The sequence below is a fragment of the Nicotiana tabacum genome, chromosome 19 (genome assembly GCF_000715075.1).
Source record: "Nicotiana tabacum cultivar K326 chromosome 19, ASM71507v2, whole genome shotgun sequence".
Taxonomy (NCBI): Eukaryota; Viridiplantae; Streptophyta; class Magnoliopsida; order Solanales; family Solanaceae; genus Nicotiana; species Nicotiana tabacum.
Genome location: NC_134098.1, coordinates 121,036,597 through 121,056,554, shown reverse-complemented (window position 1 = coordinate 121,056,554; position 19,958 = coordinate 121,036,597). Strand labels below are relative to the sequence as shown.

The 19,958-nt window shown below is 43.7% G+C and overlaps 1 protein-coding gene and 1 long non-coding RNA gene across 2 annotated transcripts; one reads left to right on the top strand and one right to left on the bottom strand.

Annotated features, from left to right (window-relative positions):
- Positions 1-5,339: 5,339 nt before the first annotated feature.
- Positions 5,340-8,531, bottom strand: LOC142173288 (uncharacterized). Its single transcript, XR_012702933.1, has 4 exons — positions 8,422-8,531; positions 7,686-7,798; positions 6,642-6,756; positions 5,340-6,147 (listed from the first exon to the last, which is right to left on the bottom strand). It is a non-coding gene; the product is annotated as an uncharacterized LOC142173288 (long non-coding RNA).
- Positions 8,532-8,604: 73 nt separating this feature from the next.
- LOC107806343 (SART-1 family protein DOT2-like) lies at positions 8,605-9,858 on the top strand. The gene has a single exon (XM_016630484.2). It carries the CDS (start codon positions 8,910-8,912, stop codon positions 9,579-9,581), a length of 672 nt encoding a protein of 223 aa, XP_016485970.1. The 5' UTR covers positions 8,605-8,909; the 3' UTR covers positions 9,582-9,858.
- The last annotated feature ends 10,100 nt before the right edge of the window (positions 9,859-19,958 follow it).

The window sequence follows — 19,958 nt, the reverse complement described above, 5'->3', positions numbered from 1 at the left end:
CGAGCAAATACTAACTCGACCAAATAGCCTACGGGCTGCATCAATTCGAGTTCGAATCATTCACTCGACCAGGCCTACGGGCTATTTTTCATTTCGAGTTCGAGCAAACACTCACTCGACCAAATAGCCTACGGGCTGCATCAATTCGAGTTCGAATCATTCACTCGACCAGGCCTACGGGCTATTTTTTCATTTCAAGTTCGAGCAAACACTCACTCGACCAAATAGCCTACGGGCTGCATCAATTCGAGTTCGAATCATTCACTCGATCGAGCCTACGGGCTATTTTTCACTTCGAGTTCGAGCAAATACTCACTCGACCAAATAGCCTACGGGCTGCATCAATTTGAGTTCGAATCATTCACTCGATCGAGCCTACGAGCTATTTTTCATTTCGAGTTCGAGCAAACACTCACTCGACCAAATAGCCTACGGGCTGCATCAATTCGAGTTCGAAATATTCACTCGATCGAGCCTACGAGCTATTTTTTCGTTTCGAGTTTGAGCAAACACTCACTCGACCAAATAGCCTATGGGCTGCATTAATTCGAGTTCGAATTATTCACTCGATCAAGCCTACGGTCTATTTTTTGTTTCAAGTTCGAGCAAACACTCATTCAACCAAATAGCCTACATCAATTCGAGCACAAGCAAACACCCGCTCGACCGTCAAAAGCCTAAAAGGCTACATTGCCCCAAGTTTGAATAAACGCTCGCTCGGTGAAGAGACCACGAGTTTCAAGTTTGATTAAGTGGTTTAATACATAGAGATATGCCTATACACAAAAAGTTATCTACATAGGTGGCTACAGCAAAAAAAAAAAAAATTTAAACGGGAGCGGTCTTTTCTTTATCAGACCCCCCCCCCCCGTTCTCGGATCCGCTTTTGCTCCCATCGTCGTCGTCATCATCATCGGAAACTAGAGCTTCAGCATCAGCTTCGAGTTCTTTTGCCTTTTTTATCTCTTCTGTGAGATCGAAGCCGCGAGCATGAATCTCCTCGAGAGTTTCTCTCCTGGATCGGTACTTAGCAAGTTCGGCGACCCAATGAGCCCGACCATTGGCGGATTCGGCTGCCTCTCTTGCCTGAACTTGGGTAGCTTCAGCATCAGCCCGATAGACGGCCACGAGCGCATCCGCATAAGTCTTTGCCGTTTCGGCATCGGATTCGGCCTTGGCGAGTACTGAGGCCAACCGAGCCTCGAGCTCCTCAATTTTTCTTTCTTGAACCAGGCCCTTTTCCTTCATATTCTGAAGTTGGGTTTTAGACGATGATAACTGGGCTCGAGCAGTCTCTTTTTCTGCAGCAAAGCGGTCCATACCTTCTTTCCACCGCAAGGATTCCATCCTTATCATATCGACCTCCTCACGCAGCCTCCCTATTATCTCGATTTTTTGCTGCAGCTGCGAGACCAAAATGTTAGCTACCATTCTGGTATCGAACCCATAGGCTTTCAAAAGCATCATTACCTGCTGAGACAAATCATTCTGGTCTCGATGAGCCTTGGCCAGCTCGGCTCGGAGATCTTTTATTTCCTCCTCTCTCTGCCCTAAGGAAAGTTTGAGAGAGTTCCTCTCATCGGTAGCGCGTTTCAGGTCGGCCGCGTATCGATGCAGCTCATTCTGGGAACGAGAACATTATTCTCGATGGACTGCCGCAGCCTACGAAGGAACAAGAAGCGAAGTTAACGAAAGACGAACATAAAGGCAATACCAACAAAACGAACATAGAGACTCACCTGGTTCAAAGCCTACCACAAACCGTGAAAAAGATCTGATTCATCACCGGCACCGGCAACATCCTCGATACCAGTAAACAGGTCACGAAACGGATCCTCTTCATCGTGAGGCCTACCTAGATCGAGGGCCCCCAGAGATTGAGCTTCCCGAATCACCCCTGCAGAAAAAGCGGGAAAGGTAGGCGAGTCCTCGATCGCTGCTGCCCCAAGTGAGTCGCTCGGAGCATTCCCCTCGGCTTGGAGGGGTTCGAAGGGCTCTTCGATTGTAACCCCTTCCAGTTGATTCCGGTGAGAGGTGTCTTCGACATCCGATAGTTCGGGGACTCTACCAGAACCTCTCTCCGGTATATTTTCAGTTCGAGACGGAGCCCTAGAGGGCATCATCGATCCAGCCGGTGTTGAAGCATCGGTGGCTCTCTTCGTCCGGACCGCCAGCGTGGACTCATTATTCTCTTCCTCTTCTTCCTCATCCCTTAGGCGCAAAACGGATTCTACGGTTAAAGGAATAACGTTCTTGTTCGGCTTACGAGCCGTCCTTTTCTTCGGTTTTGGATATTCGGGCAACGAAGCTCTCTTCCTTTTATTTTCCTTTACCGGCTTTGGAACGAAGGTCGAGACACCCTCCTCATTAGACAGAGGTCTCAAGACCGCATCCTTACCCAAACCTGCATATGGGAAACCTTATAAAAAATATCGAGAAATACCTCGTCAGAATCCGAGAAATGAGCTTACCGTGATTTTTAGCCTCCCATCAACCCTTAGACAAATCACGCCATGAGCGTTCGGCGTATGTGGAAGTCGAAACAAGATCCCGTACCCAATTCTTGAGGTCAGGAACCGCTCTGGGCATCCAGGGAACCGCTACATCACGAAAAGAGGAGCATCGATAAGAGAACAAATGAAAGAACAAAATAGAAGCAATAGCAAAATCACACTTACGTTTCAGATTCCACTCCTCGGGAAAGGGCATCTTTTCAGTCGGGATCAGGTCCGAAGTCCTTACTCGAACGAACCTGCTCATCCAACCCCGGTCTCTGTCCTCGTCAATACTCGAGAACAAAGCCTTGGTAGCCTGACGCTGGAGTTTTATTAACCCTCCCCAAAAAATTCGGGGACGATACAGCCGGATAAGATGATCGAGGGTGAACGACATCCCCTTGATTTTGCTCACGAAATATCGGATCAGAATAACGATCCGCCACAAAGAAGGATGGACCTGGCCTAAAGTTACATGATACTGTCGACAGAAGTCGATAACGACGGAATCGAGGGGACCCAAAGTGAAAGGGTAAGTATATACGTTCAAAAACCCTTTCACGTGAGAAGTGATGTCTTCGTCAGGGGTAGGTATTATCACTTCTTTTTCCCCCCAATTGCAGTCCTTCTTTAACAGATCGAGGTGCTTCTTAGTAATCGAACACATGTACCTCGATACCGGCTCACACCGGCCAGGGACCGATGAACCTTTATCAACTTTAAAATCTGAAGTAAGGACGCACGCCTCGGGGACACACTCCTCTGGCCGTGGCTCCGCCGGTGTCTCATCGGCGGCACAATATGAAGATGAAGCTTTCTCTTTCTGAGGAACGGTTTGCGATGTTTTCGCCATTTTTTGAATTCAAAAATAAGGAGTAGAAGAAAGTGATAGAAATTTGGTAGAATTGAGGGGTCTTTTCGGAAAGAAATCATAGCTTTCTTGGTAGGCTGGAGAGTATAAAGAAGAAATTGAGAAATTTTAGAAGATAGAAGATGCAAAAATGGTAAAAGATAAAGGTGAGAGTTATTTATAGGTTCAAAGCGACGGCGGTTCATTATCAGCAGTGGCCGACCACCGCCTGACATGCATTAAATGCCTTGAAAGACTAAACCGACAGGACAACTATCATGTGTTTCATGGTCGAACTTGATGGAATCGACAAGGTATAATCCGATCGAGCCGTTGAAAATCATATCGTTTCTCTCCATATTTCTTTCTGAAAAAACGAGGGGACTATCTGTATACGGTCGAAATGGATTTCAGCCTTGGCATGTCTGGTACGGTTCGAAGGGTGGTGTATCGAAGTAAGATCCCGAAGGGGGGAACGAACTAACCTAGAGCCCGGGGAGGCTGGTCCGTGTTGAGATCGATATCATAATCAAACTCGAACAAGAATCGAACTATGGCGCAGGTAGATCTATCGTGCTGATAATCCAAAAACCAACCTACATCGACCTGGAATCCATCCGAGGGCTCGACCATGATCGGGCTCGAGCCAAGATCACGAGGTCGAGCCGAAGTCAAGCTCGAACCAAAATCGAGGATTCTAAACAAGATCGAGCTCGCAGACAAAAGCCGTTGTAATCCCACTAGAGGGAATCTTGGCAGAAATTATGGAAAAGCTGATTTATCATGGGTCTCCCACTGCATGTTTATTTTATTATACTTGGAGCCAAACCCTTTTTACTATAAAAGGGCTTGTTTTATCATTTCTTTAGGGGATCTTCTGAGAGATTTAGACTATCAAAAACTGTATTATTTTCCTCTATAAGCAAGAGTGATCTTTCTAGTTCCTTAGATTGATTCTATTTTGTTAAATCCTAAATTCACTGTTCATAATTGATTCGCCTGGATTACGCTTTCGTCACCCTATATTCATCCTTTTATTTATCCTAGCATTCTGTATTAAGTTGTACCACATATCTTCAGAACTGCGTATAAATTCAACTATATCTATTTTTTCGGGTAAACATATATGTAGAAAAATTTTGTGGTAAATGATATATACTCCCATTCTTTTTCCAAAGTAGGAGTAGTGAAACTTCCAAAGGGTGAGTAAAGATGGAAACACGACTTCCTCAAGGTGAATTACTTATTTCTACACCTTTGACATACTTTGGTATTTAATTCTACTATTTAAATTTTGATCCTCCGGTTACTAAAAGTACTACAACCTGCAAATATACTCAAAACACAAAAAAAGAAAGCTATGGGTGAAAGAAGCAAATTAAACCGAAAGTTCAAAGAATGAGCCGTGCAACTTTTTAGCTGTTGAAAATTCTTATGTTTCACTGAAACTATTTACCCCTCAAAGTAGATTTAGTTAGATACTTAAGAAAGTTTTATGCAAGTTATGCAGACAGCTAGACGCAAAGTAATTTAGCACATGAACAACATATCATATAGTCAAACTCAAGACGAAAAGAAACAGTGGAGGATCTCAGTTTTAAATTCCCATGTCTAACTTTTTTTTTTTTTATAATCGTAGTGTCCGGTCCAGTTTGCGCGCACCTTCACTAATTCCACGGGATACCTGTCACCTCCCACCATCAACATGTACCAGGTAACTCTATCCACCAAGGCTTGGATAGATGGGAAGAAATCACCTAGTATTTGCCTCCGCTGGAATTTGAACCCGAGACCTCAAGATTTTCGCTCACTTCATTGACCATTAGGCCACGCCCTTGTGTGCAAATTCCCATGTCTAACTAAACTATCAGACTTTTCTTATATTTTTTCTAATGTTTTAAACATGTTGATATTTCTTTCTATTATTTTTTAACAAGTCTACTCTGGTGTCTCCAAGTTTTCTACCTACAAATAATAACTAACATACTCCATGGGTTTCCAAGTAACCAAGCTGTTGTAAAGCACCGACTAAATTCGGGGGGAAAAAAAGTCTCATGAACCAACTTTTGATAGTTGGTGTGATATCGTGCTACTCTGTTTTAGGAAGAGTTTCGAAAGAGAAATTGTCCCTTCTCCCATAGTTTCCATTCATCAGTTTCAGACTTTCAGTATCGCTTAACCCAAGAATATGTTGACTTTAAAGATGATGAATAAAATTTAAATCTTTTGAAAGTGAAGCATGGAAGAATTACAGGGAGAATAGCTAACCAAATTCGACACCGCAAGGTTGTTGTTCGATATGGAGGAAGGAAATCGTATGTAGACTCCTCGGAGGAGGTAACAGTGCCTCATTTTCATTAATCTTTGGAACAGACTCCACAATAGTGAACCAGTCGAAGACCCGTTCAAACTGACCGATGTGTATTGAATAGGGTTGTGGATCTCTAACTTTGGCAGTTGAAATGAGATACGTCTCGAAAAGTTAGAACAACTTATCACATCGTTCAATGTCATCATCATACAGTATTACACAAATTTGTTCTTCTTAAATTTTTATTGAGACGAATAATGCAGTAAATATTGGAAGAGTACAAGTTAGAACAATTATTGTAACTCCACTTACATTTTCATCTTGAACAATTGTTGTTTGAAACTGAACCCGTCGATCCTACTTTCTCTTGGCCGAAATTTGTCCGTGAGCTGAACTTTGCAAGTCCATTCTTTAGTCGATGGTGTAATTTGATTGATCGTAAGTCTTTGTTCCATTCTATCAGTATAATCTGCATATTAATAACAACAAACCTGTAACAACAAAGCATCCAAATATAGAGCATCAAATTTACCGACAAATAAAGTGACAGAAGCTACATGGCAATAGCTTATTCATTAAAATGCAAAACTATAGATATCTTATAAGATTAGGCACGATTATTTAATTACTTCAATTAGCTGAACGTACTTTTCGAAATTAAATTCAGTGGAAAATTATATTAAACTCTTCTCAAATGAAACTCTTCTGCCACTTTATTTATCAGTAAATTTGCCGCCCTATATTTGGATGCTTTGTTCTTATAATTTTGCTGTTGTTAATATGCAGATTATACTGATAGAATGGAACAAAGACTTGCGATCAATCAAATTACACCATCGACTAAAGAATGGACTTGCAAAGTTCAGCCCGTGGACAAATTTCGGCCAAGAGAAAGCAGGGATCAGCGGGTTCAGTTTCAAACAATAATTGTTCAAGATGAAAACGTAAGTGGAGTTACAACTCGACGACTATGTCTCTTTGTCACCTTGCCAAGTTGAAGTCTGAAGAATAAGCTATATGTCCCTTCTTGAAATTGGAACTCGAGATCCCCATCAACTTCAAGCCACCAGATTTGTTGAAGATAAGCTACAGTTTGGAATCTACATGAAGAATGAGAATATCAGTATCAATCAGCCAATTCATTACATATGAGGACGTACAAATTAACTTTAAAGATATTGTACACAATAAAGATTGCTAACGGTGTGATTATATATGGGGAATTAATTGAAAATCCACTTTAAAATTTCACTTGACCCACTGAGAAAACCTCGACATATTGAACCACCATTATACTATTAAAGATCAGACCGAGCACCAGGCAAATCAGAGAGAAAACAAAAAGTTCCTCTCTCCATCTTTCAACTTCATCCTAAATTAACTATTTCTGGATATCATTAGTGACTTGTTTGTGATACTTGTAATTTAACAGAGTAATTTTGAAAAATGGACAGATCCAACTTCCATCAGACCAACAAATCAAAGGCAGAGCTAAAAAATAATAAACCGGTGAAACTTGTAACTCAATAAACCAAGCGATTAATTTGATCTTTGTATACAGTAATGATTTTTTTTCAAATAATAAAACAGGCAAGATTTACATAGCAGTGAATCTCACTTACTGAATTTATGTGACATCTTTTGGACTGGCAGTAGCTTAAGCTTTCAACTCGGAAAACGAAAATATCTTTAGAAGAATAATCAGCTCAAGATAACTGCCGTCACTTTGGATTTCTTATGACATACTCTGTCGTTTTATCAAGGATTTCTTGGAACTTCAAAATTTTAAATTATGTATTGAGCTAATATATGATTTATGATTCTATAAATCAGATATATAGATTCTTTAAAGGCAAAAATATTGTTGAGATAATCCTGCTAATTGTATTATCTACCTTTTGAGTAGTACACTTCTGGGGTGATATTTCAATGTCGACTACTAATTGGATTCTTACAAAAAAAAAAAAAATGTAAACCTTTTTAACACAAGAAAAAAGAAGAAGTCAAGTCTATTAGAACAGAGGAGTACCGCTAGGTAAACCTTTTCTTCTGTGGTGCACATAGAAAAACCAGACCCCTCCGACACTTCAGCGGTTGAACTCCTAAAAAGTCCAATCTCAGATTTTCCAAGAAGTCACTTATCTGTAATAACAACCAGATTGTTATATCAGTTAAGAAGCTTAAATAGAAGCCTGAAGCTTATCAAGATGAAACAAAAATCATCCAACTGTAACAAAAAGAACCTAGTCTAATTTGTCAGCAAAAAAAGTATACGGTGCGGCGAAAGCCTAAAAAAGAGGTAAAAAGACAGCAAATGCAATACTCAATAAATAAAATATCCATATTTCACCACAATATTCCATTGATAGCCCTGTGTCAGGTTTCAAAATTACCTGAGCAATAAATTGAGGCTATAAGGATTGAACAGAATTTACAGTGTGCAACTTTTTATGGCCGTTACGAAGTTCAGATATTCTTATTCATATACAATTGATCACAAGAAATGACAGCAAAAGCTGTTTTTGTAAATTAAGACCACACATTTAAATCAGTTAATATTGTGAGTTAACATTTATTGAAACAGCATAATAGAAAAAAATAGGTTAATAGTAGTTTCTTTCGAACAATTTCTCAAACATTTCTAATGCAAACTCAAATGCACTTTGTATAATAACAAACTCAAATCCATTCTTACTACACTCTGATAGAGGTCAAACAGATGAAAATTAAGACTAAGCCCGAAAAAGAACAAGTTGAAGACGCACAAAAGCGAGCGCAACAATATATGACCAATTAGCTTAAAATTTTAGACAAAAGTAGTCTAAATTTCTATCCAAGTTCGAAACATGAGAAGGAAACATTCTTTCAGATTAAAAACAAACTGAATATTAAATTTAAATAGCGTTGATAGTCGGACCTTAACTGCATATGAGCCAACGGAGCTGAACACGGAGATGTCAGAATTTTCCAACGGAGCAACAGTGGTAACGATGAGAGTAAGCAGATTTTATGTTGTAGTAACCACGCGCCACGCGTCAAACATAGAAAAAAGCGGGTAATACGTGTTTGTAAGGGTTAATGTGTATGCAATTATGATAATACCCTCCTGACCTATTTTACAACAGGATGCATTAGTAGTAGGAATTTTCTCCTCTTCCACTTCGGATTAATCTCTCAACTACAAATACACCTTTTCCGTTCTTCGTCTGTTTGGAATAATAAATCCCAGAGTCATCACACTTTTTGAGAGAAGATGGACCTAGTTGATGATGATAATAACGAGGAGTTCAGAAAATACTACGAACGAGCCAGAAATCTTGCTTTGAAAAGGCAAGAGGGCCTTGCCAAAACTTTTCCAGAGTCAATTGCTTCGCTAATTGCCATTTCCCGTCCAAATAATTTAACTAATCCAAGTTGTGTATCTGGAGAGTCACAACAGGTTGTCTTCACAGAGATGGGGGAGTTTGTCTCAGGTCTTCAGTTTGATGAATTAGACGAACAAAAACACGTTGATGTGCTGCCAAATCCCTCAATCGAGGAAAAGGAGCCTTCTGTAAAGGAGGAGGAAACGGGAATAGCTCCAGATGAGACGATACGTGAAGTTCCAATTGGAAAGGGTTTGTCAGTAGCTCTCAAACGTCTGAGAGAACGAGGTACACTCAAGGAAGATATTGAATGGGGTGGTCGAAACACGGACAAGAAGAAAAGCAAGCTCGTAGGCGTTGGTGGCGATCAGGTGGAAGGGGAAAAAGTAATACACATTGAGAGGACTGATGAGTATGGGCGAATTCTAACTGAAAAGGAGCAATTTCGGTTGCTTTCCCATCAATTTCATGGGAAGGGGCCTGGAAAGAAGAAGCAAGAAAAACATATGCGGCAATACCAGCAGGAGCTCAAGATAAAAAGGATGAATAATTCATATTAAAACAGGGCAAACTAGTGGTTTTGCTACGGCTGATAAGAAGGTTGAACACTTTTAGCGCAAGGCTGAGTCAGGAGAATATCCTCACTGCGTTCAATTCCGCAATGTATGATTTATATTCTAATCATATTTTGTTTTAAATTGGTGTTGTTTAGTTGCTTTTTCCTTAGATTCACCTGGAGTTTTACAATTGCAGCTGATTGATTTGATGATTTGGCATGTCATGATGTTACATTTTGATTATTTCTTTTTGTTTATTTAAAATGATTTTTGAACTGGAGAGGGGTGGTGGTGGAGACTGGTGCATTTAATTTTGTTCTACGTTCCTTGCCGTGTTGCATTTCAAAATTAATCTCTAATATCTTTGATAATCTGATATATGCAGAGGTATTTGTATTGGCTAATAGGAAAATGAGCAATACTGCGTTTTTTATTGTTCTGAGAGTAGTTGTTCATATCCATGATGTCGGGTTCTGTCAACAATATCAACTTTTTATCAGAATATAGTCAAAAGAATGAATGTAAGACTTATTGAAGTTATGACATTCAGATGACTACAGGAAAAAATGTGTACTTATGACAATTTAAAAAGAATCTCTTGATATGTTTCTCAATGAGATTAATTTATTAAACTTACCGTAATCCTATTGTGTATACTCATGCAAATTCAGCTTATACAGTTTTTTCTACAGAGTTTTACACAAAAGTTGCCTGCTGCCCTTTCAGTTTTAAGAGTAAGCTTAGTTAGCGGTCTGCCGGTCTCTATTATTGAAGTCAATATTGGAAGCCTACGGGCAATTCTAACATTCAGGGTAAACAGAAAACCAATAGATCATTCTAAGAAATTGGGAATTCTTTAATAGTACTCCATACAGTAGCTTCGTCTTTACAATCTAGTTGAATATCCAAGCCACTCAAAGAATAAAGAAGAAGGGAGGATCTCCTAGGAGTCACCTGACTTATTTCCTTCTCCTCTACAGGTAATGATTGTGTTATGTGTTTGTCTTTTTTAACGAATGATGACCAATTTACTTCTGATTTCATCGTGGAATTTTTTTATTCTTTTCTTCTGCAATCTTATTTAATGCACCATCAGTATGGATTATACATCAATTTTTCATTAGGAAAACTTTTTTGTCGGGTTTACACGGATTTTTTTCATGCATACTTCCGTGATATAGCCATTCCCCATTCATGTGGGGGATTGTTGAGGTTTTAATTTTTTTAAGATGTAATATTCTTAAAATGAGGGTGAATGGGAAATGGAGGGAAAATGAAATTTTGAGTAAAATTTTAAGTTTCCCCCTCTTAACAATGAGACATTGTCCCATATTGGAAGTGGAAGACATTTTTGGTGGGTATATATATAATTGCTCTTCTTGTAGCTCTTAAAGAGCTAAGAAGAAAGCAAGCCTCGCGCCGTCGTCGTCGCTCGCCTTCGGCTACGGCTACGGCTTCGGCTTCGGCTTCGGCTTCGGTCAAATGATTGATTGATTAATTTTTTGGACCAAATTTATTTGTTAATAGTAAATATTAACGTAAGATTATCCGTATTTGTAAACGGATATTTTCCAATCCGTGTATTGATAATTTGGCAGCCGGATAATGGTCTTCCCACCATGAAGTGCTTGCTCCACAAATATGAAGTGCTTGCTCCACAAATATGTAATGCTTGATCCACCATGAAGGGTGGACGTTTGGTCTTGCACTCCTTCTTGGCTGCTATATATATATGAGCAGCAAATGTTGAAGAAATACAAAAACTCAACATACAATTCGCTCAACAAATTGGCTATACATTGCACTCCTTCCTCTCAGAACTTCCATACGTTTTTCTGAGTATATACTCCTTCGTTCTGCATTGTTTTTAACTTCAAACAAAGCAACTGTAAGTGTGATTTGCTACCGAACTTTGTGTTCGCCGAAACACTGGGGTTTGAAGTACCGCTACACCAGTGTGTTATTCGTTCTATCCTGGGAGGAAATAATCCATTACCTTGGGTACTAGGAGGGGATTAAATTCCTTAAGGAAACACTGTGAATTCAGTGGGCTCGAATTTATTATTATTGTTTCATTACGTTAACTTATATTTTGCAGAATTAATATTTACAAATACAGGAATATTGACCGGGAATAACAATAACTTCTATTAGTATTTTCAAGAACAAAATGCAGCACATCTTCTAGCTAATTCAGTGTATTTCTATCTTATTTCAATTTAATTTAGTGCAGTTCTATCCTATCTCATGACCCACCCTTCGGTGTTCCCATAATTTTATCATATCTTGATTTAAATATCATCATTCAAAATTACACAAGTACATGTCTTACTTTTTATGTGAAAGATTACAATCATGACAGGAGGAAGAAAAATCCTGTACAAGATGAAGGCCAGTGGTCTGAATAATTTGTTCCTTGTTTTGATTGCTTAAGCTGTGTTTTAGATGCTTAACCCTATTGCTGAATGATGCAGGGCGTACATGTCAAGTGTATGCATGTATTTGGCGCATTTTGTGTTAGTCTCAAGGTTTTGTTTCTTTGGTCATTGAGGTCTTCTTTAATTCATAAGGATCACAGTTGGTGGAATAAATAAATCTGAATATCTTGACATAGTAATAGATTATACTTGGGAGAGGGGAACAAACCTCAAAGCCTACAAGAGCCTGATTGATGATTACCTTGCAAGTAAGGCGCCGAGGACGTCGCCAACTCAGGTGGGGGAGAATGTCATGGGCGGCTTTCCAACCATGTCCCATGACCCCTTGGACGCGCCCCGTGGCGTCCTGGCCAGCCTCCCAACGCCCGTCGCCACGGTCGGCCCCGTGGTCTCGGCAGCTCCAAGTGACAAGCGCGCATGTGCCTCTGTCGCCCCACCGATAGCCATCGCCAGCGCCCAGCCACAGGCAGATGCCAACAGCGTCGCGCGCATAGACAATGCCGCGCGCGCAGACCCTGATGCTAAAGACAAAGTTGCTGCCAACGGACTTGTTGCTGCTTTGTAGAAGATTAAGTCCTTTTCATTGTAAATATAGAGTAGTTTTGCTGCATTTTCTTTAAGTGTGATTTTTCAGCTTTCATAGATCTAGTCATGTAACTTTGGTTTATTTTTTTTAAGCATTATTAAGGGGGACCAAGCAATCAAAACTTTCAAGCAAGTAAACAATTCTCTGTACTGGTGTCTCTCCCCCCGACACCGTCTTGTTTTCTGTAATAGCTTTCATTCAATGCAATCAAGCTTTCTTTCATTCTCAATTCTCTTTTCTGCTCTCTTTCAATTGCTCATGACATTGGTTTTCCCGTACGGCACTGACAATCTAGTCTAGCGTACGGAGGGGACCTCAGTTGGCGGACAGCAACCGTACTGACATCGGTTGCTTAGCCTTACGTCGCCCTTCCAAGGAACTTCAGGAAGGCGCCGCGTAACAGTTGGTATCAGAGCCTAGGCTCGACATCGGACGTGGGATTACATTGCAATTACCACCATTTCTGACCATGGTGAATTATGGGGATCACATCGCGACCCTTGAGGGAACGGTTGACGCATTACGGCCCATCATGAAAATGGTGCCCGATCTAAAGACCAGCCTAGTGCAAAGGTTGGACGACCTGGACCGCAGACTCATCCAGGCTGAAGCTGACATAGAAAACATCAGTCGCGACTCTGAAGGAGACCGGCAAACAGCAGCCACAGAGGCAGCTGAAATTTTTGGTAAATTTGAGGTCCTCCAGCAGGAGCGTGCCGAGGATTTAGCCAACAGGGAACAAGAGGCAGACAGGGTGACTGCCATGCAACAAACTATAGACAACTTGACAGGCCAGCTCAATGTTGTCAATGCTGCTTTACAAGGCCTACTTCGAGGAGACGGAAACCAATTTGGGGGTGGTGTGAACCTCGCCCCTATGGCACAAAAGCTGAAAATTCCTGAGCCAAAGCCATACAGTGGAGCTCGGAATGCCAAAGAAGTGGAAAATTTTATTTTCTACATCGAGCAATACTTCGATGCCGTGGGAGGCCTAGAAGAAGCTAAGAAGGTAGCAACTGCTGCCATGTATCTTCAGGGTGATGCCAAACTCTGGTGGCGGGTGAAGTACGAAGCCATCAAGGCTGGTGAAGATGCCCTCGAGACATGGGTGGAACTGAAGGCAGCCATACGCCTACAGTTCTTCCCCGAAAATGTGGAGTACAATGCCAGGAGAAAGTTGTGGGAGCTCCGCCAGACCAAATCAGTGCGAGATTACGTGCGGGAATTCTCCGCGCTCATGCTGAACATCCGTGACATGGGGGACAAAGACAAACTCTTCACCTTCGTGGAAGGGTTGAAACCTTATGCCCGGATGGAGTTGCAGAGACAAAGGGTAGACACGTTGCCTAAGGCAATCCAAGCAGCAGAGTGCCTTGGGGATTACCAAGTGAAAGCCCGGAAGGATAGGCCTCAACAGCCTGTCCGAGGAGGATACAAAGGGGGCCAACCAAACACTGGTGGCCCTAGTAGAAGTGGAGGAGACCGGAGTGCACCCAAATCCAGGGCTCCCTCTTCTGGCAGTACTAGTGCTGCATCTAACAGCAATGATCGTGGGAGGAAGCCCCCCTCAGGATGTCGTCATTGCGGCGGACCACATTGGAATAATGAATGCCCACATGCACAGATGAACGCCCATCAAGCTTTTGAGGATGGGACGGATGACGACGCCGATGATGCGGACCAGACCGAGCCAGTAGGTGCATTCAATGCAATTGTTGGCTCCATTTCTGAGCCCTTAGCGGGAACCAGTGTCGGTATCCACAAGAAGAAGGACCCATGTCCAATTGCCAGGAAAGGAAATAAGAAGGCGAATTTGAGGACTCCTCCTCATCAAGAGAGGACCTTAATGTTCGTTGACATGAAGGTAAATGGCAAGCCCATTCGGGCAATGATAGACACGGGTGCCACCCACAACTACTTAGCCTCGACTCAGGTGGAGCATCTTGGACTAGTTGTAGGAAAGGGCAAAGGTCGTGTGAAGGCTATCAACTCACCACCTCAACCAGTGGGTGGAATAGCCAAAGAAGTACCAGTGAAGCTTGGCCCTTATGAAGGAAAGTTCAACCTGCGCGTAGTGATCATGGATGACTTTGAGTTAATAGTGGGGTTGGAATTCCTGAGACAGACCAATACCATGCCCGCACCGTATGCAGACATGCTACTGATGATTGGAGCAAATGGGGCCAAGCCCTGCATTATTCCGTGCATTCCCATGAAGATAGCAGCCGAGAACATCTCGGCCTTGCAGTTGAAGAAGGGGGTAAAAAGACATGAACCCACGTTCCTGGCCACCATCTGCATGGAAGATATAGAACGCTCCTCGGGTCCCATTCCTGCACCCGTGAAGGAGTTGCTTCTGGAATTTGAAGACATCATGCCACAAGACATGCCAAAGCGCCTTCCGCCTAGGCGAACTGTGGACCATGTGATTGAGTTGGTGCCGGGTGCGAAGCCACCTGCCCGGGCGCCGTACAGAATGTCACAACCCGAACTCTCCGAGCTTCGGAGACAATTGACGGAAATGCTAGACACAGGGATCATCGTGCCCTCCAAGTCCCCATACGGGTCCCCTGTGCTATTCCAAAAGAAACATGATGGTAGTTTACGACTCTGTGTGGATTACCGGGCTCTAAACAAAATCACCGTGAAAAACAACTATCCTATTCCGCTAATTGCAGAATTGTTTGATAGACTGGGTGGTGCGACGATATTCACCAAAATAGACCTGAGGACAGGTTATTGGCAAGTTCGGATTGCAAATGGTGATGAGCACAAGACGACCTGTGTGACAAGATATGGGTCGTACGACTTCCTGGTTATGCCCTTTGGCTTGATTAATGCGCCAGCCACATTTTGCACCTTGATGAACCAAGTCTTCCGAGAATACATTGATGAATTCGTCGTGGTTTATTTGGATGACATTGTGGTATATAGCCAGACACTGGAAGAACACCTGGAGCATTTGCGGAAGGTCCTAGCCCGATTGCGGGAGCACGAATTATATGCGAAGCTATCCAAGTGCTCCTTTACTCAGAAACAAATTGACTTCCTCGGACATGTCATCGAGGAAGGGAGGATCAAGATGGACCAGCAGAAGATTCAGGCCATTACAGAATGGCCGCCTCCTAAGGATATACATGCCCTGAGGTCGTTCCTTGGTCTATGCAACTTCTATCGGCGTTTTGTGAAAAGTTACTCCCTCATTGCAGTGCCGCTGACAGAACTTCTCAAGAAGGCCACCCCGTGGGATTGGGGGCCCAAACGGGCAGAGGCCTTCGACGCATTGAAGATGGCTATGTCTAGTAGCCCAGTCTTGGCCCTCCCTGACTTGGCCAAGCCATTCGAAGTGCAAACGGATGCCTCCGACTATGCACTTGGTGGAGTATTGCTACAAGAAGGGCATCCCGTAGCGTACGAGAGCCGGAAACTGAAAGATGCAGAGCGGCGCTATGCCGCCCATGAGAAAGAATTATTGGCTGTCGTTCATTGCTTACGCCTTTGGAGGCCTTATCTACTGGGAGCCCCATTCGTGGTCAAGACAAACAACACAGCCGTTAGCCATTTCATGACCCAGCCAAAGCTGAACGGCCGACAGGCAGGTGGCAGGAACTCCTAGCGGAATTTCACTTCAACCTGGAGTACCAAAGTGGAAAGACCAATCATGTTGCTGATGCACTCAGTTGGAGAGCTGATCTAGCATCGATGTGTGTACTCGCCGCCCTAAAGGGAAGCGAAGTAACCACCACCATAAAAGGCCAGGTACAGGATCTACTCATCAAGGATCCTGCTGCACAGTATTTGGTTGATTTGGTAGGACAGGGCAAGACTCGCCAGTTCTACACCGAAGATGGTTTCCTAAAGGTGAAAGGGAACCGACTTTATGTTCCTAAAGGAGGAGACCTGCGGCGGGCTCTTCTTGCAGAATGCCACGATACTTTGTGGGCCGGTCATCCCGGCGAGGAACGCACCATGGCCTTACTTCGCCGTGCATATTATTGGCCTCAAATGGTCGATGACGTCGCTCAGTATGTGAAGACTTGTCTAGTATGCCAGAAAGATAAGTCAGACCGCTTGACGCAGGCAGGGCTCTTGGAACCACTAGCTGTCCCAAAAAGACCTTGGGAAAGCGTTTCCCTGGACTTCATCACCGGATTGCCCAAGGTCGGAGTTCTCACAACTATCTTGGTTGTGGTGGATCGGTTTTCCAAGTATGCTACCTTTATAGCAGCCCCACAATATATATCAGCAGAAGATACAGCTCGACTATTCTTCTCTCATGTCGTCAAATATTAGGGCTTACCTAAAGACATTGTTAGTGATCGCGACTCACGCTTTACTAGCAATTTTTGGACTCAATTCTTTAAGTGCCTCGGGTCAAAATTGAGTCATAGCTCAAGTTTTCACCCGCAATCTGATGGCCAGACGGAGCGATCCAATGGCATGCTAGAGGAATATCTCCGGCATTTTGTGACCGGATCGCAGAAGAATTGGGTGAAGCTTCTGGATGTTGCTCAACTGTGTTTCAATTCACAAAAGAGCTCGAGTACCAACAAAAGCGCTTTTGAAATTGTTACCGGACAGCAACCGCTACTCCCACACACAGTGAACGCACCAAACATGTCAAAATCTCCTCGGGCTGCTAGCTTCTCAAAAGAATGGAAGGAAAATTTGGAGATAGTGCGGAGCTATCTTGTCAAAGCCCAAAAGCGGATGAAGAGGCATGCTGATCAGAATCGTCGCTTTGTTGAATACCAGGTGGGAGACAAAGTGATGGTCAAAATCTCAAAGCGGTACTTGTTTGCAGGGGTCCATGACCCTCGCCTATTGCAAAAATATATTGGACCCTTATCCATTGAAAGGTGCATTGGGAAAGTTGCATACCGGGTGGATACCCCAGCTTGGTGGAAAATCTATCCTGTTTTCCATGTCAGTCTCCTGAAACCTTTTCGGGAAGATATGGAGGATCCTTCACGAAGCCAACTCACAATACCAAGTATTCGAGGCCCCAATTCAACCGGAAAAAGGCGTGCTGAAGTTATTCTTGATGATCGATTGATTCACGCCTCAAGAAAAAATCACCAGGAGTTCTTGGTGAAATGGCAGGGATGTGATGCAGAGGAGAATACTTGGGAGAGGGGAACAAACCTCAAAGCCTACAAGAGCCTGATTGATGATTACCTTGCAAGTAAGGCGCCGAGGACGTCGCCAACTCAGGTGGGGGAGAATGTCATGGGCGGCTTTCCAACCATGTCCCATGACCCCTTGGACGCGCCCCGTGGCGTCCTGGCCAGCCTCCCAACGCCCGTCGCCATGGTCGGCCCCGTGGTCTCGGTAGCTCCAAGTGACAAGCACGCATGTGCCTCTGTCGCCCCACCGATAGCCATCGCCAGCGCCCAGCCACAGGCAGATGCCAACAGCGCCGCGCACATAGACAATGCCGCGCGCGCAGACCCTGATGCTAAAGACAAAGTTGCTGCCAACGGACTTGTTGCTGCTTTGTAGAAGATTAAGTCCTTTTCATTGTAAATATAGAGTAGTTTTGCTGCATTTTCTTTAAGTGTGATTTTCCAGCTTTCATAGATCTAGTCATGTAACTTTGGTTTATTTTTTTTAAGCATTATTAAGGGGGACCAAGCAATCAAAACTTTCAAGCAAGCAAACAATTCTCTGTACTGGTGTCTCTCCCCCCGACACCGTCTTGTTTTCTGTAATAGCTTTCATTCAATGCAATCAAGCTTTCTTTCATTCTCAATTCTCTTTTCTGCTCTCTTTCAATTGCTCATGACATTGGTTTTCCCGTACGGCACTGACAATCTAGTCTAGCGTACGGAGGGGACCTCAGTTGGCGGACAGCAACCGTACTGACATCGGTTGCTTAGCCTTACGTCGCCCTTCCAAGGAACTTCAGGAAGGCGCCGCGTAACAGTTGGTATCAGAGCCTAGGCTCGACATCGGACGTGGGATTACATTGCAATTACCACCATTTCTGACCATGGTGAATTATGGGGATCACATCGCGACCCTTGAGGGAACGGTTGACGCATTACGGCCCATCATGGAAATGGTGCCCGATCTAAAGACCAGCCTAGTGCAAAGGTTGGACGACCTGGACCGCAGACTCATCCAGGCTGAAGCTGACATAGAAAACATCAGTCGCGACTCTGAAGGAGACCGGCAAACAGCAGCCACAGAGGCAGCTTAAATTTTTGGTAAATTTGAGGTCCTCCAGCAGGAGCGTGCCGAGGATTTAGCCAACAGGGAACAAGAGGCAGACATGGTGACTGCCATGCAACAAACTATAGACAACTTGACAGGCCAGCTCAATGTTGTCAATGCTGCTTTACAAGGCCTACTTCGAGGAGGCGGAAACCAATTTGGGGGTGGTGTGAACCTCGCCCCTATGGCACAAAAGCTGAAAATTCCTGAGCCAAAGCCATACAGTGGAGCTCGGAATGCCAAAGAAGTGGAAAATTTCATTTTCGACATCGAGCAATACTTCGATGCCGTGGGAGGCCTAGAAGAAGCTAAGAAGGTAGCAACTGCTGCCATGTATCTTCAGGGTGATGCCAAACTCTGGTGGCGGGTGAAGTACGAAGCCATCAAGGCTGGTGAAGATGCCCTCGAGACATGGGCGGAACTGAAGGCAGCCATACGCCTACAGTTCTTCCCCGAAAATGTGGAGTACAATGCCAGGAGAAAGTTGCGGGAGCTCCGCCAGACCAAATCAGTGCGAGATTACGTGCGGGAATTCTCCGCGCTCATGCTGAACATCCGTGACATGGGGGACAAAGACAAACTCTTCACCTTCGTGGAAGGGTTGAAACCTTATGCCCGGATGGAGTTGCAGAGACAAAGGGTAGACACGTTGCCTAAGGCAATCCAAGCAGCAGAGTGCCTTGGGGATTACCAAGTGAAAGCCCGGAAGGATAGGCCTCAACAGCCTGTCCGAGGAGGATACAAAGGGGGCCAACCAAACACTGGTGGCCCTAGTAGAAGTGGAGGAGACCGGAGTGCACCCAAATCCAGGGCTCCCTCTTCTGGCAGTACTAGTGCTGCATCTAACAGCAATGATCGGGGGAGGAAGCCCCCCTCAGGATGTCGTCATTGCGGCGGACCACATTGGAATAATGAATGCCCACATGCACAGATGAACGCCCATCAAGCTTTTGAGGATGGGACGGATGACGACGCCGATGATGCGGACCAGACCGAGCCAGTAGGTGCATTCAATGCAATTGTTGGCTCCATTTCTGAGCCCTTAGCGGGAACCAGTGTCGGTATCCGCAAGAAGAAGGACCCATGTCCAATTGCCAGGAAAGGAAATAAGAAGGCGAATTTGAGGACTCCTCCTCATCA